The sequence below is a fragment of the Salmo salar genome, chromosome ssa06, assembly GCF_905237065.1.
Source record: "Salmo salar chromosome ssa06, Ssal_v3.1, whole genome shotgun sequence".
Taxonomy (NCBI): domain Eukaryota; kingdom Metazoa; phylum Chordata; class Actinopteri; order Salmoniformes; family Salmonidae; genus Salmo; species Salmo salar.
In genome coordinates, this window is record NC_059447.1 from 93,954,582 (window position 1) to 93,972,142 (window position 17,561).

Genomic DNA, 17,561 nt, shown 5'->3' on the forward strand with positions numbered 1-17,561 from the left:
TCTCGCTCTCTCCCGTCTCCCCCTCTCGCTCTCTCCCCTCTCGCTCTCTCCCCTCTCGCTCTCTCCCGTCTCCCCCCTCTCGCTCTCTCCCCTCTCGCTCTCTCCCCTCTCGCTCTCTCCCGTCTCCCCCCTCTCGCTCTCTCCCCTCTCGCTCTCTCCCCTCTCGCTCTCTCCCGTCTCCCCCCTCAAGCATCGCAATGCTACTTAGGGAAGAGGGGAGGCCAACATGAAATATAAAAATAGGGAACAGTCTTTGCAATAAGGTGACATTCATTTTATTAAAGAATTCTTCAAAATGGAAATCAAATGTAAAAAACCCCCCCCAAAAAACATTTATAATTAACATGTTGTTGATATCTGATAAGTCTTTGCATATATTATATTTATTGATCGGTATGATGAATTACATTGAAATCTTGCAACGAACCTCAGACCGTGTGTATTGACTCAGTGGTTAGACTGCCATCTAGTGGCCTCCAGGGGAAGTGTCTGGAGTCTAGCAATTACCTTCACTGATTCTACTTGATCCTTATTGCAGCTCTGGATCGGTATCACTCTAAGGCCAATAAAGGTCTATAATTACAACAGCTGTAGCGGGTCACAGCTTTACAGTTCAGTTGATTTATAGTGCCGAAGCTCTGTTCAGTTCAGTTCAGCGTCTGGAGTGATGCTGAGCACGAGAGGACCCCGGCGTTTCGACTCTAAAGACGCTGCATGAATACAGGCACAGAGTTGGTTTGGAGACAGGAAGTGAATAGACATGTTTGGTCCAGTCTGTCTGTCTGGTCTGGTCTGGTCTGCAGGCCTCCAGGGTTAGAGCCTGGGGTTAGGGGCGGTCTGTACCGGCAGTCTACCCGCTGGAGGGAGGAGACAGACGGGAGAGGGGGGAGACGGGAGAGAGCGAGAGGGGGGAGATGGGAGAGGGGGAGACGGGAGAGAGCGAGGGAGGGAAGACAGAGCGAGAGAGAGGGGAGACGGGGAGAGAGATAGACGGAGCGAGAGGGGGAGATGGGAGAGGGGAGACGGGAGAGAGCGAGAGGGGGAGACGGGAGAGAGCGAGGGGAGGGAAGACAGAGCGAGAGAGAGGGGAGACGGGGAGAGAGATAGACGGAGCGAGAGAGAGAGAGGGGGAGATGGGAGAGGGGGAGACGGGAGAGAGCGAGAGGGGGGAGACGGGAGAGAGCGAGGGAGAGAAGACAGAGCGAGAGAGAGGGGAGACGGGGAGAGAGATAGACGGAGCGAGAAGGGGGAGACGGAGAGAGCGAGCGAGAGACGGGAGAGAGAGAGGGGAGACGGGGAGAGAGATAGACAGAGCGAGAGGGGGGAGACGGGAGAGAGCGAGAGGGGGGAGACGGGAGAGAGCGAGAGGGGGGAGACGGGAGAGAGCGAGAGGGGGGGAGACGGGAGAGAGCGAGAGGGGGAGAGAGCGGGAGGAGGGAGACGGGAGAGAGCGAGAGGGGGAGACGGGAGAGAGCGAGGGGAGGGAAGACAGAGCGAGAGAGAGGGGAGACGGGGAGAGAGATAGACGGAGCGAGAGAGCGAGAGGGGAGAGGGGGAGAGCGAGAGGGGGAGATGGGAGAGGGGGGAGACGGGAGAGAGCGAGAGGGGGGAGACGGGAGAGAGCGAGAGGGGAGATGGGAGAGGGGGGAGACGGGAGAGAGCGAGGGGAGGGAAGACAGAGCGAGAGAGAGGGGAGACGGGGAGAGAGATAGACGGAGCGAGAGGGGGAGACGGGAGAGAGCGAGACGGGAGAGAGCGAGAGGGGGAGATGGGAGACGGGGGAGACGGGAGAGAGCGAGGGAGGGAAGACAGAGCGAGAGAGAGGAAGACGGGGAGAGAGATAGACGGAGCGAGAGGGGGAGATGGGGGAGACGGGAGAGAGCGAGAGGGGAGACGGGAGAGAGCGAGATGGGAGAGAGCGAGAGGGGAGATGGGAGAGAGCGAGAGGGGAGATGGGAGAGGGGGGAGACGGGAGAGAGCGAGGGGAGGGAAGACAGAGCGAGAGAGAGGGAAGACGGGGAGAGAGAGGGAGAGAGACAGAAACAGAACTCACTGAAACCATTAAAATTGTAGTGACTTACAGTAACTTTAGCAGAGAGTATGTACACAGAATATTTTATTCATTACTTATTATAAAGAGAGTTGGACACGGCATTTCCACGTTCTTACCCAGAGTATCCGCTAATCTCCGGATGGCTGGCTTGTTGGCTCTGAATTCACCATGTTCAGCTCTGTAATCAGACAGCATTAATAACAGCACACAGAAACCACTGAAGTGTACTAAATTCAAATGGACTACATTCAAGTGTACTAACGTTCTCGGCCTGGTCACAGCCCCCAGTCTCAGCAGAGCTGACAGGACATTCTTCTGGGTATCAGACGACAGGGCTTCATAAGACTTCAGCTCGCCTAGAAACACACACACACACACACAAGATGACAGGGCTTCATAAGACTTCAGCTCGCCTAGAAACACACACACACAAGATGACAGGGCTTCATAAGACTTCAGCTCGCCTAGACACACACACACAAACAAGATGACAGGGCTTCATAAGACTTCAGCTCGCCTAGACACACACACACAAACAAGATGACAGGGCTTCATAAGACTTCAGCTTGCCTAGACACACACACACAAACAAGACGACAGGGCTTCATAAGACTTCAGCTTGCCTAGACACACACACACAAACAAGACGACAGGGCTTCATAAGACTTCAGCTCGCCTAGAGACACACAAACAAGATGACAGGGCTTCATAAGACTTCAGCTCGCCTAGAGACACACAAACAAGACGACAGGGCTTCATAAGACTTTAGCTTGCCTAGACACACACACACAAGACGACAGGGCTTCATAAGACTTTAGCTTGCCTAGACACACACACACAAACAAGATGACAGGGCTTCATAAGACTTCAGCTTGCCTAGACACACACACACAAACAAGACGACAGGGCTTCATAAGACTTCAGCTTGCCTAGACACACACACACAAACAAGATGACAGGGCTTCATAAGACTTCAGCTCGCCTAGACACACACACACAAACAAGACGACAGGGCTTGATAAGACTTCAGCTCGCCTAGAGACACACAAACAAACAAGACGACAGGGCTTCATAAGACTTCAGCTCGCCTAGACACACACACAAACAAGACGACAGGGCTTCATAAGACTTCAGCTTGCCTAGACACACACACACAAACAAGACGACAGGGCTTCATAAGACTTCAGCTTGCCTAGACACACACACACAAACAAGACGACAGGGCTTCATAAGACTTCAGCTTGCCTAGACACACACACACAAACAAGACGACAGGGCTTCATAAGACTTCAGCTTGCCTAGACACACACACACAAACAAGACGACAGGGCTTCATAAGACTTCAGCTTGCCTAGACACACACACACAAACAAGACGACAGGGCTTCATAAGACTTCAGCTTGCCTAGACACACACACACAAACAAGACGACAGGGCTTCATAAGACTTCAGCTCGCCTAGAGACACACAAACAAGACGACAGGGCTTCATAAGACTTCAGCTCGCCTAGAGACACACAAACAAGATGACAGGGCTTCATAAGACTTTAGCTCGCCTAGACACACACACACAAACAAGACGACAGGGCTTCATAAGACTTCAGCTTGCCTAGACACACACACACAAACAAGACGACAGGGCTTCATAAGACTTCAGCTTGCCTAGACACACACACACAAACAAGACGACAGGGCTTCATAAGACTTCAGCTTGCCTAGACACACACACACAAACAAGACGACAGGGCTTCATAAGACTTCAGCTTGCCTAGACACACACACACAAACAAGACGACAGGGCTTCATAAGACTTCAGCTTGCCTAGACACACACACACAAACAAGACGACAGGGCTTCATAAGACTTCAGCTCGCCTAGAGACACACAAACAAGACGACAGGGCTTCATAAGACTTCAGCTCGCCTAGAGACACACAAACAAGACGACAGGGCTTCATAAGACTTCAGCTTGCCTAGACACACACACACAAACAAGACGACAGGGCTTCATAAGACTTCAGCTTGCCTAGACACACACACACAAACAAGACGACAGGGCTTCATAAGACTTCAGCTTGCCTAGACACACACACACAAACAAGACGACAGGGCTTCATAAGACTTCAGCTTGCCTAGACACACACACACAAACAAGACGACAGGGCTTCATAAGACTTCAGCTCGCCTAGAGACACACAAACAAGACGACAGGGCTTCATAAGACTTCAGCTCGCCTAGAGACACACAAACAAGATGACAGGGCTTCATAAGACTTTAGCTCGCCTAGACACACACACACAAACAAGACGACAGGGCTTCATAAGACTTCAGCTTGCCTAGACACACACACACAAACAAGACGACAGGGCTTCATAAGACTTCAGCTTGCCTAGACACACACACACAAACAAGACGACAGGGCTTCATAAGACTTCAGCTTGCCTAGACACACACACACAAACAAGACGACAGGGCTTCATAAGACTTCAGCTTGCCTAGACACACACACACAAACAAGACGACAGGGCTTCATAAGACTTCAGCTCGCCTAGAGACACACAAACAAGACGACAGGGCTTCATAAGACTTCAGCTCGCCTAGAGACACACAAACAAGATGACAGGGCTTCATAAGACTTTAGCTCGCCTAGACACACACACAAACAAGATGACAGGGCTTCATAAGACTTCAGCTCGCCTAGACACACACACAAACAAGATGACAGGGCTTCATAAGACTTCAGCTCGCCTAGACACACACACAAACAAGACGACAGGGCTTCATAAGACTTCAGCTTGCCTAGACACACACACACAAACAAGACGACAGGGCTTCATAAGACTTCAGCTCGCCTAGACACACACACAAACAAGATGACAGGGCTTCATAAGACTTCAGCTCTCCTAGAGACACACAAACAAGACGACAGGGCTTGATAAGACGACAGGGCTTGATACTCATATAAAGACGCCGTTTGCCTTCTGAATGGTACAGCTTTAACTTATCTAGGGTAGGGGGCAGTATTTTGACGTCCGGATGAAAGGCGTGCCCGTAGTAAACTGCCTGCTACTCAGGCCCAGAAGGTAGGATATGCATATTATTAGTAGATTTGGATAGAAAACACTCAGAAGTTTCTAAAACTGTTTGAATGATGTCTGTGAGTATAACAGAACTCATATGGCAGGCAAAAACCTGAGAAAAATCCAACCAGGAAGTGTGGAAATCTGAGGCTCGTAGTTTTTCAAGTGATTGCCTTTACAGTATACAGTGTCTGTGGGGTCATTTTGCACTTCCTAAGGCTTCCACTAGATGTCAACAGTCTTTAGAACGTTGTTTCATGCTTCTACTGTGAATGGGGAGAGAATAAGAGATCCTGGAAGTAGATGAGTGAGAAAATGACATGAGTTCAGTGGCGCGCGCTCACGTGAGAGTTAGCTGTGTTCCTTTTCTGAAGACAAAGGAATCGTCCGGTTGGAATATTATGGAAGATTTATGATAAAAACATCCTAAAGATTGATGCTATACATCGTTTGACATGTTTCTACGAACGTAAATATAACTTTTTTTTTTTTTTTTACTTTTCGTTGTGACATTTTGCGCGCGCTTCCTGCATTTGGAGTAGTGGACTAAACGCGCGACCAAAAAGGAGGTATTTGGACATAAATGATGGACTTTATCGAACAAAACAAACATTTATCGTGGAACTGGGGTTCCTGGGAGTGCATTCTGATGAAGATCATCAAAGTGAATATTTATAATGTAATTTTTGTCATTTCTGTTGACTCTAAAATGGCGGGTGTCTGTATGGCTTGTTTTGGTGTCTGAGCGCAGTACTCAGATTATTGCACAATTTGCTTTCCACGTAAAGCTTTTTTGAAATCTGTCACAGCGGTTGCATTAAGGAGAAGTTTATCTATAATTCTTTGAATAACTGTTGAATATTTTTATCAACGTTTATGATGAGTATTTCTGTAAATTGATGTGCTAATTCACCGGCAGTTTTGGAGGCAAAACATTTCTGAACATTACACGCCAATGTAAAATGGTTTTTTTGGATATAAATATGAACTTTATCGAGAAAAACATACATGTATTGTGTAACATGAAATCCTATGAGTGCCATCTGATGAAGATCATCAAAGGTTAGTGATTCATTTTAGCTGCATTTCTGGTTTTTGTGACGCCTCTTCTTGCTTGGAAAATGGCTGTGTGGTTTTTCTTGTCTTTGGCGCTGTCCTAACATAATCTAAATGTTATGCTTTCGCCGTAAAGCCTTTTTGAAAATCGGACAATGTGGTTGGATTAATGAGAAGTGTATCTTTAAAATGGGATATAATAGTTGTATGTTTGAGAAATTTGAATTATGAGATTTTTGTTGTTTTGAATTTGCCGCTAGCGTCCCACATACCCCAGAGAGGTTGAGGAACTTCCCTGCTGATGCTTCACTACAGCTTGGGTTCGAGCCCCGTGGTCGGCTGTGCACGGAAGTCCCAATAGACGGCGCACATTGGACCAGCACCTTCATTACAGCCTGCGTTCGACACACATTGAGGTTTTTTTCTCGAAACCTGCAGTACACCTGGTGGGACAGAGCGCCACCTGGTGGACTGGCTGAATGGGAGAGGGACAAAGCGCCACCTGGTGGACTGGCTGAATGGGAGAGGGACAGAGCGCCACCTTGTGGACTGGCTGAATGGGAGAGGGACAAAGCGCCACCTGGTGGACTGGCTGAATGGGAGAGGGACAGAGCGCCACCTTGTGGACTGGCTGAATGGGAGAGGGACAGAGCGCCACCTTGTGGACTGGCTGAATGGGAGAGGGACAGAGCGCCACCTGGTGGAGTGGCTGAATGGGAGAGGGACAGAGCGCCACCTTGTGGACTGGCTGAATGGGAGAGGGACAGAGCGCCACCTTGTGGACTGGCTGAATGGGAGCGGGACAGAGCGCAACTGGCTGAATGGGAGAGGGACAGAGCGCCACCTTGTGGACTGGCCGGAATGGGAGAGGGACAGAGCGCCACCTTGTGGACTGGCTGAATGGGAGAGGGACAGAGCGCCACCTTGTGGACTGGCTGAATGGGAGAGGGACAGAGCGCCACCTTGTGGACTGGCTGAATGGGAGAGGGACAGAGCGCCACCTTGTGGACTGGCTGAATGGGAGAGGGACAGAGCGCCACCTTGTGGACTGGCTGAATGGAAGCGGGACAGAGCGCCACCTGGTGGACTGGCTGAATGGGAGAGGGACAGAGCGCCACTGGCTGAATGGGAGAGGGACAGAGCGCCACTGGCTGAATGGGAGAGGGACAGAGCGCCACCTTGTGGACTGGCTGAATGGGAGAGGGACAGAGCGCCACCTTGTGGACTGGCTGAATGGGAGAGGGACAGAGCGCCACCTTGTGGACTGGCTGAATGGGAGAGGGACAGAGCGCCACCTGGTGGACTGGCTGAATGGGAGAGGGACAGAGCGCCACCTGGTGGACTGGCTGAATGGGAGAGGGACAGAGCGCCACCTGGTGGACTGGCTGAATGGGAGAGGGACAGAGCGCCACCTGGTGGACTGGCTGAATGGGAGAGGGACAGAGCGCCACCTGGTGGACTGGCTGAATGGGAGAGGGACAGAGCGCCACCTTGTGGACTGGCTGAATGGGAGAGGGACAGAGCGCCACCTTGTGGACTGGCTGAATGGGAGAGGGACAGAGCGCCACCTTGTGGACTGGCTGAATGGGAGAGGGACAGAGCGCCACCTTGTGGACTGGCTGAATGGGAGAGAGACAGAGCGCCACCTTGTGGACTGGCTGAATGGGAGAGGGACAGAGCGCCACCTGGTGGACTGGCTGAATGGGAGAGGGACAGAGCGCCACTGGCTGAATGGGAGAGGGACAGAGCGCCACTGGCTGAATGGGAGAGGGACAGAGCGCCACTGGCTGAATGGGAGAGGGACAGAGCGCCACTGGCTGAATGGGAGAGGGACAGAGCGCCACCTGGTGGACTGGCTGAATGGGAGAGGGACAGAGCGCCACCTGGTGGACTGGCTGAATGGGAGAGGGACAGAGCGCCACCTGGTGGACTGGCTGAATGGGAGAGGGACAGAGCGCCACCAGGTGGACTGGCTGAATGGGAGAGGGACAGAGCGCCACTGGCTGAATGGGAGAGGGACAGAGCGCCACCTTGTGGACTGGCTGAATGGGAGAGGAACAGAGCGCCACCTTGTGGACTGGCTGAATGGGAGAGGGACAGAGCGCCACCTTGTGGACTGGCTGAATGGGAGAGGGACAGAGCGCCACCTGGTGGACTGGCTGAATGGGAGAGGGACAGAGCGCCACCTGGTGGACTGGCTGAATGGGAGAGGGACAGACCGCCACCTGGTGGACTGGCTGAATGGGAGAGGGACAGAGCGCCACCTGGTGGAGTGGCTGAATGGGAGAGGGACAGAGCGCCACTGGCTGAATGGGAGAGGGACAGAGCGCCACCTGGTGGACTGGCTGAATGGGAGAGGGACAGAGCGCCACTGGCTGAATGGGAGAGGGACAGAGCGCCACCTTGTGGACTGGCTGAATGGGAGAGGGACAGAGCGCCACCTTGTGGACTGGCTGAATGGGAGAGGGACAGAGCGCCACCTTGTGGACTGGCTGAATGGGAGAGGGACAGAGCGCCACCTTGTGGACTGGCTGAATGGGAGAGGGACAGAGCGCCACCTTGTGGACTGGCTGAATGGGAGAGGGACAGAGCGCCACCTTGTGGACTGGCTGAATGGGAGAGGGACAGAGCGCCACCTTGTGGACTGGCTGAATGGGAGAGGGACAGAGCGCCACCTTGTGGACTGGCTGAATGGGAGAGGGACAGAGCGCCACCTTGTGGACTGGCTGAATGGGAGAGGGACAGAGCGCCACCTGGTGGACTGGCTGAATGGGAGAGGGACAGAGCGCCACCTGGTGGACTGGCTGAATGGGAGAGGGACAGAGCGCCACCTGGTGGACTGGCTGAATGGGAGAGGGACAGAGAGCCACCTGGTGGACTGGCTGAATGGGAGAGGGACAGAGCGCCACCTGGTGGACTGGCTGAATGGGAGAGGGACAGAGCGCCACCTGGTGGACTGGCTGAATGGGAGAGGGACAGAGCGCCACCTGGTGGACTGGCTGAATGGGAGAGGGACAGAGCGCCACCTGGTGGACTGGCTGAATGGGAGAGGGACAGAGCGCCACCTGGTGGACTGGCTGAATGGGAGAGGGACAGAGCGCCACCTGGTGGACTGGCTGAATGGGAGAGGGACAGAGCGCCACCTGGTGGACTGGCTGAATGGGAGAGGGACAGAGCGCCACCTGGTGGACTGGCTTAATGGGAGAGGGACAGAGCGCCACCTGGTGGACTGGCTGAATGGGAGAGGGACAGAGCGCCACCTGGTGGACTGGCTGAATGGGAGAGGGACAGAGCGCCACCTGGTGGACTGGCTGAATGGGAGAGGGACAGAGCGCCACCTTGTGGACTGGCTGAATGGGAGAGGGACAGAGCGCCACCTGGTGGACTGGCTGAATGGGAGAGGGACAGAGCGCCACTGGCTGAATGGGAGAGGGACAGAGAGCCACCTTGTGGACTGGCTGAATGGGAGAGAGACAGAGCGCCACCTGGTGGACTGGCTGAATGGGAGAGGGACAGAGCGCCACCTGGTGGACTGGCTGAATGAGAGAGGGACAGAGCGCCACCTGGTGGACTGGCTGAATGGGAGAGGGACAGAGCGCCACCTGGTGGACTGGCTGAATGGGAGAGGGACAGAGCGCCACCTGGTGGACTGGCTGAATGGGAGAGGGACAGAGCGCCACCTGGTGGACTGGCTGAATGGGAGAGGGACAGAGCGCCACCTGGTGGACTGGCTGAATGGGAGAGGGACAGAGCGCCACCTGGTGGACTGGCTGAATGGGAGAGGGACAGAGCGCCACCTGGTGGACTGGCTGAATGGGAGAGGGACAGAGCGCCACCTTGTGGACTGGCTTAATGGGAGAGGGACAGAGCGCCACCTGGTGGACTGGCTGAATGGGAGAGGGACAGAGCGCCACCTGGTGGACTGGCTGAATGGGAGAGGGACAGAGCGCCACCTGGTGGACTGGCTTAATGGGAGAGGGACAGAGCGCCACCTGGTGGACTGGCTGAATGGGAGAGGGACAGAGCGCCACCTGGTGGACTGGCTGAATGGGAGAGGGACAGAGCGTTTTGTTTTTATATATTTGTTACTTTATTTGTTATAAATGAAAAGTGCAGAAATAGATCTGCCATTGACTGGTTACTAAAATTCTAATAGTTTATCTGATTTCAGTTTATGAGACAAAACAAAAACACAGAGAATGTAGAGAATCATTGTAGAAGCTAAACTGTGGTGAAATATATTTTTCCATAACCAAAAATATAGTACTTTCAGATGTTTGAAGCTGGTGTACAAAATCGAAAAGTAAACGACGCAAAAAATTTAAAAAAACGGGAAGCATAGAAATGATGCACATAGAACAGATCTACTGCTTCTTAGACTGACTTTCAATGAGAATTACCTATCTATAATTCACATGCCCCAAAAAGTGACATATTGCAGCTGTAAAGATGCCTTGTCAACGTTTGATGTAATTGATATAATTTCAGGTAGTTTTGAAAAATAGCGTTCATGAGCCGAAAGTAGTTCCTGAAAAGGTACTAAACAACATACACTACATGACCAAAAGTATGTGGACACCTGCTAGTCGAACATCTCATTCCAAAATCATGGGCATTAATATGGAGTTGGTCCCCCCTCCTTTGCTGCTAATAACAGCCTCCAGTCTTCTGGGAAGGCTTTCCACTAGATGTTGGAACATTGTTGCAGGGACTTGCTTCCATTCAGCCACGAGAGCATTAGTGAGGTCGGGACACTGATGTTGGGCGATTTAGTCCTGGCTCGCAGTCGGCGTTCCAATTTATCACAAAGGTGTTCGACGGGGTTGAGGTCAGGGCTCTGTGCGGGCCAGTCAAGTTCTTCCACATCGATCTCAACAAACCATTTCAGTATGGACCTCGCTTTGTGCACAGGGGGGAATTTTCATGCTGAAACAGGAAAGGGCCTTCGCCAAACTGTCGCCACAAAGTTGGTGTATGTTCAGATGTGTACAAGGTCATTGCTTTCTCTCGCTCTCTGCTGTGTTGGATATCGCTGGGCAGGCATCTTACTTGCTGTCACTCGAATTGACTGAAACTCGAATTACCAGAAGGTAGGTGCACATGGGAAAATGGCACTGCACAGTTTACAGAACAAGTAGAGAGGACCCTTAGAGGTGCTGGACCAAGGTTCAAGGACAGGACGTCTCTCAGGGGGGAGAGAGGAGAGGACAGGCCGAGCGTCAGGGGAGAGAGAGGACAGGCCGTGTTTCAGGGGGGAGTGAGGACAGGACAGGCCGAGCGTCAGGGGGGAGAGAGAGAGGACAGGACAGGCCGAGCGTCAGGGGGGAGAGGAGAGGACAGGACAGGCCGAGCGTCAGGGGGGAGAGAGAGAGGACAGGACAGGCCGAGCGTCAGGGGGAGAGAGAGAGGACAGGACAGGCCGAGCGTCAGGGGGAGAGAGAGAGGACAGGACAGGCCGAGCGTCAGGGGGAAGAGAGAGGACAGGACAGGCCGAGCGTCAGGGGGAGAGAGAGAGGACAGGACAGGCCGAGCGTCAGGGGGAGAGAGAGAGGACAGGACAGGCCGAGCGTCAGGGGGAGAGAGAGAGGACAGGACAGGCCGAGCGTCAGGGGAGAGAGAGGACAGGACAGACCGTGTTTCAGGGGGGAGAGAGGACAGGACAGGCCGTGTTTCAGGGGAGAGAGAGGACAGGACAGGCCGAGCGTCAGGGGAGAGAGAGGAGAGGACAGGACAGGCCGAGCGTCAGGGGAGAGAGAGGAGAGGACAGGACAGGCCGAGCGTCAGGGGGGAGAGAGAGGACAGGACAGGCCGTGTTTTAGGGGAGAGAGAGGACAGGACAGGCCGTGTTTCAGGGGGGAGAGAGGAGAGGACAGGACAGGCCGTGTCTCAGGGGAGAGAGAGGACAGGAGTGAGTCAGTTACCTGATAAGAGGAGCTTGGTGGCCAGGCTGCGGACGGCAGGAACCATCTGTCTCTCTGTGAACACCTCAACCTCCTCCACACACAGGTGACTGAACACCACCTGAACACACACACACACACACACACACTTTAGTGGAGGGTATTTGAAACGGACTTGGGATAGGGGTTAAGATTAGACCTGAGATCAGTGTCTGGGGAACAGGGCCCGTCTGTAGGGGACGGGGCCCGTCTGTAGGGGACGGGGCCCGTCTGTAGGGGACGGGGTTCGTCTCTAGGGGACGGGGCCCGTCTCTAGGGAACGGGGCCCGTCTGTAGGGAATAGGGTGCTATTTGAAACGCACATGAAGTCCTCCGCATACCTGGTAGGCGTCTATGAAGGGCTGCAGCAGGGCTCGCAGGAACGAGGTAGTACTCTGACCCTCCTCTGGTGATGTCACTTCCTGTTGACTGGTCTGGACTGCTCCACATTTCCTGAGTAACGAACATGCCTCCTCAAAGTCCTTCCGGACACAGAGGCATAGATCAGTCACAATTTACCCAGAATGCATCACAATTCTCGGTTACAGGTGAAGACCGACCTGTGACGATCTGCCAGTGATGAAGATGAAGTCGTTGGAGAAGAGGTCCAGGAGGAACCTGAAGGAGCTATAGATGTCCTCTGGAGACACAAAGAGATATGGTGAGACAGACCAGACAGACAGACAGACAGACAGACAGACAGACAGACAGACAGACAGACAGACAGACAGACAGACAGACAGACAGGAACCAGCTACAGACAGACAGACAGACAGACAGACAGACAGACAGACAGACAGACAGACAGACAGACAGACAGACAGACAGACAGACAGGAACCAGCTACAGACGGACAGACAGACAGACAGACAGACAGACAGACAGACAGACAGACAGACAGACAGACAGACAGACAGACAGGAACCAGCTACAGATGGACAGACAAGGAGACAGACAGGAACCAGCTACAGATGGAGAGACAAGGAGACAGACAGACAGACAGACAGACAGACAGACAGACAGACAGAGACAGACAGACAGACAGACAGACAGGAACCAGCTACAGATGGAGAGACAAGGAGACAGACAGACAGACAGACAGACAGACAGACAGACAGACAGACAGACAGACAGACAGACAGGAACCAGCTACAGATGGAGAGACAAGGAGACAGACAGACAGACAGACAGACAGACAGACAGACAGACAGACAGACAGACAGACAGGAACCAGCTACAGACGGACAGACAGACAGACAGACAGACAGACAGACAGACAGGAACCAGCTACAGATGGACAGACAGACAGACAGACAGGAACCAGCTACAGATGGACAGACAAGGAGACAGACAGGAACCAGCTACAGATGGAGAGACAAGGAGACAGACAGACAGACAGACAGACAGACAGACAGACAGACAGACAGACAGACAGGAACCAGCTACAGATGGAGAGACAAGGAGACAGACAGACAGACAGACAGACAGACAGACAGACAGACAGACAGACAGACAGACAGACAGACAGACAGACAGACAGACAGGAACCAGCTACAGATGGAGAGACAAGGAGACAGACAGACAGGAACCAGCTACAGATGGAGAGACAAGGAGACAGACAGGAACCAGCTACAGATGGAGAGACAAGGACACAGACAGACAGACGATCAGTGTGTAACTCACCTCTCCTGGAGCCTTGTGTTGTGTGTACGGCCAGAGCCAACATGGCTGGACGGATGAAAACATGCAGCGCCTGGTTCCTATAGGCCGCAACCATAAGTACCGCCCGCGCCCGCCTGACCACACCCTCCTCTGTTGTGAAAGGCCCAGCCCCCACAGGCCCCTCCTCTTCCTCCAGCAGTGTGACACGGCCCCGGCGACAGCGAATCACAGAGCGGTGCAGGGCCATGCTGGACGCCATCACCTGGATTTCAGGTAGTTGGTCTATAGGGAGGACAGAGAAAGACATCACTGCACTGAGGACAATTCCAGGTCTGTGTCTGTGTGTGTGTGTGTGTGTGTGTCTGTCTTTTAGGTATGATTACAGCTCTGAGATATCAGATATTTTGAGGGTTTCTGTACAGCTCTGAGATATTTTGAGGGTTTCTGTACAGCTCTGAGATATCAGATATTTTGAGTGTTTCTGTACAGCTCTGAGATATCAGATATTTTGAGGGTTTCTGTACAGCTCTGAGATATCAGATATTTTGAGTGTTTCTGTACAGCTCTGAGATATTTTGAGGGTTTCTGTACAGCTCTGAGATATCAGATATTTTGAGGGTTTCTGTACAGCTCTGAGATATCAGATATTTTGAGGGTTTCTGTACAGCTCTGAGATATCAGATATTTTGAGGGTTTCTGTACAGCTCTGAGATATCAGATATTTTTGAGGGTTTCTGTACAGCTCTGAGATATCAGATATTTTGAGGGTTTCTGTACAGCTCTGAGATATCAGATATTTTGAGTGTTTCTGTACAGCTCTGAGATATCAGATATTTTGAGGGTTTCTGTACAGCTCTGAGATATCAGATATTTTGAGGGTTTCTGTACAGCTCTGAGATATCAGATATTTTGAGGGTTTCTGTACAGCTCTGAGATATCAGATATTTTGAGGGTTTCTGTACAGCTCTGAGATATCAGATATTTTGAGGGTTTCTGTACAGCTCTGAGATATCAGATATTTTGAGGGTTTCTGTACAGCTCTGAGATATCAGATATTTTGAGGGTTTCTGTACAGCTCTGAGATATCAGATATTTTGAGGGTTTCTGTACAGCTCTGAGATATCAGATATTTTGAGGGTTTCTGTACAGCTCTGAGATATCAGATATTTTGAGGGTTTCTGTACAGCACTTTTGAGATATCAGCTGATGTAAGAAGGGCTATATAAATAAATTTGATTTGATTACAACATACGATTTATAAAAAGGCAGATTTGTCGTCTGTCCGTCTCATTTCTAAAGTGTACCATACTGTGTACCATCTAGACTGGATCACAGTAAAATACTGATCTCAGGTCAGTATAGCCTGTTAGATCATAACGAATAAGATGGGTCGAAACCAGGTGGGGACCTGATCCTAGATCAGGATTCGTGTGTATTAACTGAGACAGAGCTCTATTGTGGAGTCCTGAATCTGTGGAGTCCTGAATCTGTGGAGTCCTAAATCTGTGGAGTCCTGAATCTGTGGAGTCCTAAATCTGTGGAGTCCTAAATCTGTGGAGTCCTAAATCTGTGGAGTCCTGAATCTGTCTGTCTGTCTGTCTGTCTGTCTGTCTGTCTGTCTGTCTGTCTGTCTGTCTGTCTGTCTGTCTGTCTGTCTGTCTGTCTATCTCTCTAACTGGTGAACGGGACTGTCCTTGATATATCCGGACCATAGACAGCAGCAGCACTTCCTGTCCTTAGGTTTAGTACTGTTTCAGAAACATCTAGGATCAACATATCTGCCTGTGGAAGAATCAACCAACCAATGGGCCGTACACCTACCAGGCCAGTCAAGGCGGGCCCCGAAGCTGATCGCCAGCCCCTTGAGCCACAGTGTCTTCTGGGTAAGCAGCTCCCAGGAGAGACCTTTCTCTTGTTCCTCTCCTGCTGGTAATACCGTGAAGCATCATCAACAACAACAACAACAACAACAACAACAATCAGCTTTTGTTAAATGAGAGTAATGACTGACTGGGATACATTTGAGTCAATTTAGCAGACGCTCTTATCCAGAGCGACTTACAGTAGTTCGTTCTCTCTCTCTGTCTGTCTGTCTGTCTGTCTGTCTGTCTGTCTGTCTGTCTGTCTGTCTGTCTGTCTGTCTGTCTGTCTGTCTGTCTGTCTGTCTGTCTGTCCGTCTGTCCGTCTGTCTGTCCGTCCCCTGGTGGGAATCGAACCCACAACCCTGGCGTTGTAAACACCGTGCTCTACCAACCCGAGCTACAGTGGGACGATACATATCGTCCTGCTCCTCATACTCAGCCGTCTACCTGGGTCTGTGTTCTGATGACCCTGGAGCACCAGGCAGGCCATGAGAGACCAGGGACTGAGGATTGAGTTCTGTTCCTGGACACGAATCACTTGCTGGGCTAGCCAGCTCACACACTCCTGGGTCTCTACGCTGGGCCTATGGGGAAGGTCTCTGAGGGAGAGACGTGGGGGGGGGACGAGAAAAATTCAGAAAAGATAGAAGTTGAAGTCAGAAGTTTACGTCCACTTAGGTTGGAGTCATTTAAAAACTTGTTTTTCCAACCACTCCACAAATTTCTTGTTAACAAACTACAGTTTTGGCAGGTCGGTTAGGACATCTACTTTGTACAAGACAAGTCATTTTTCCAACAATTGTTTACAGACAGATTATTTCACTGTATCACAATTCCAGTGGGACAGAAGTTTACATACACTAAGTTGACTGTGCCTTTAAACAGCTTGGAAAATTCCAGAATATGATGTCATGGCTTTAGAAGCTTCTGATAGGCTAATTGACCTCATTTGAGTCAATTGGAGGTGTACCTATGGATGTATGCCAAGGCCCACCTTCAAACTCAGTGCCTCTTTGCTTGACATCTTGGGAAAATCAAAAGAAATCAACCAAGACCTCAGAAAACAAATTGTAGACCTCCACAAGTCTGGTTCATCTTTGGGAGCAATTTCCAAACGTCTGAAGGTACCACGTTCATCTGTACAAACGCAGCCGTCATACCGCTCAGGAAGGAGATGCCTTCTGTCTCCTAGAGATTAACATACTTTGGTGCGAAAAGTGCAAATCAATCCCAAAGGACCTTGTGAAGATGCTGGAGGAAACAGGTACAAAAGTATCTATATCCACAGTAAAAAAGTCCTATATCGACATAACCTGAAAGGCCGCTCAGCAAGGAAGAAGCCACTGCTCCAAAACCGCCATAAAAAAGCCAGACTACGGTTTGCAACTGCACATGTGGACAAAGATCGTACTTTTTGTCGAAATGTCCTCTGGTCTGATGAAACAAAAATAGAACTGTTTGGCCATAATGACCATCGTTATGTTTGGAGGAAAAAGGGGGAGGCTTGGAAGCTGAAGAACACCATCCCAACCGTGAAGCACGGGGGTGGCAGCATCATGTTGTGGGGGTGCTTTGCTGCAGGAGGGACTGGTGCACTTCACAAAATAGATGGCATCGTGAGGCAGGAAAATTATGTGGATATATTGAAGCAACATCTCAAGACATCAGTCAGGAAGTTAAAGCTTGGTTGCAAATGGGTCTTCCAAATGGACAATGACCCCAAGCATACTTCCAAAGTTGTGGCAAAATGGCTTAAGGACAACAAAGTCAAGGTATTGGAGTGGCCATCATAAAGCCCTTACCTCAATCCCATAGAAAATTTGTGGGCAGAACTGAAAAAGTGTGTGCGAGCAAGGAGGCCTACAAACCTGACTCAGTTACACCAGCTCTGTCAGGAGGAATGGGCCAAAA

General features: G+C 51.4%; 1 protein-coding gene across 3 annotated transcripts in view; it reads right to left on the reverse strand.

The window, feature by feature from the left end:
• Positions 1–259: 259 nt before the first annotated feature.
• The window catches only part of LOC106608373 (dihydroxyacetone phosphate acyltransferase), a 42,778-nt gene continuing 25,476 nt past the window's right edge, over positions 260–17,561 (reverse strand). The window contains exons 9-17 of one of the 3 annotated variants that reach the window (XM_045721225.1): positions 16,098–16,249; positions 15,610–15,711; positions 13,810–14,070; positions 12,687–12,766; positions 12,468–12,608; positions 12,109–12,208; positions 2,316–2,409; positions 2,170–2,231; positions 260–857 (exon numbers count right to left, since the gene is read on the reverse strand). In XM_045721225.1, the coding sequence (XP_045577181.1) occupies positions 814–857; positions 2,170–2,231; positions 2,316–2,409; positions 12,109–12,208; positions 12,468–12,608; positions 12,687–12,766; positions 13,810–14,070; positions 15,610–15,711; positions 16,098–16,249 (1,036 nt within the window). In that variant the 3' untranslated portion in view covers positions 260–813. The other 2 variants (XM_045721224.1, XM_045721226.1) reach the window with 2 other exon arrangements.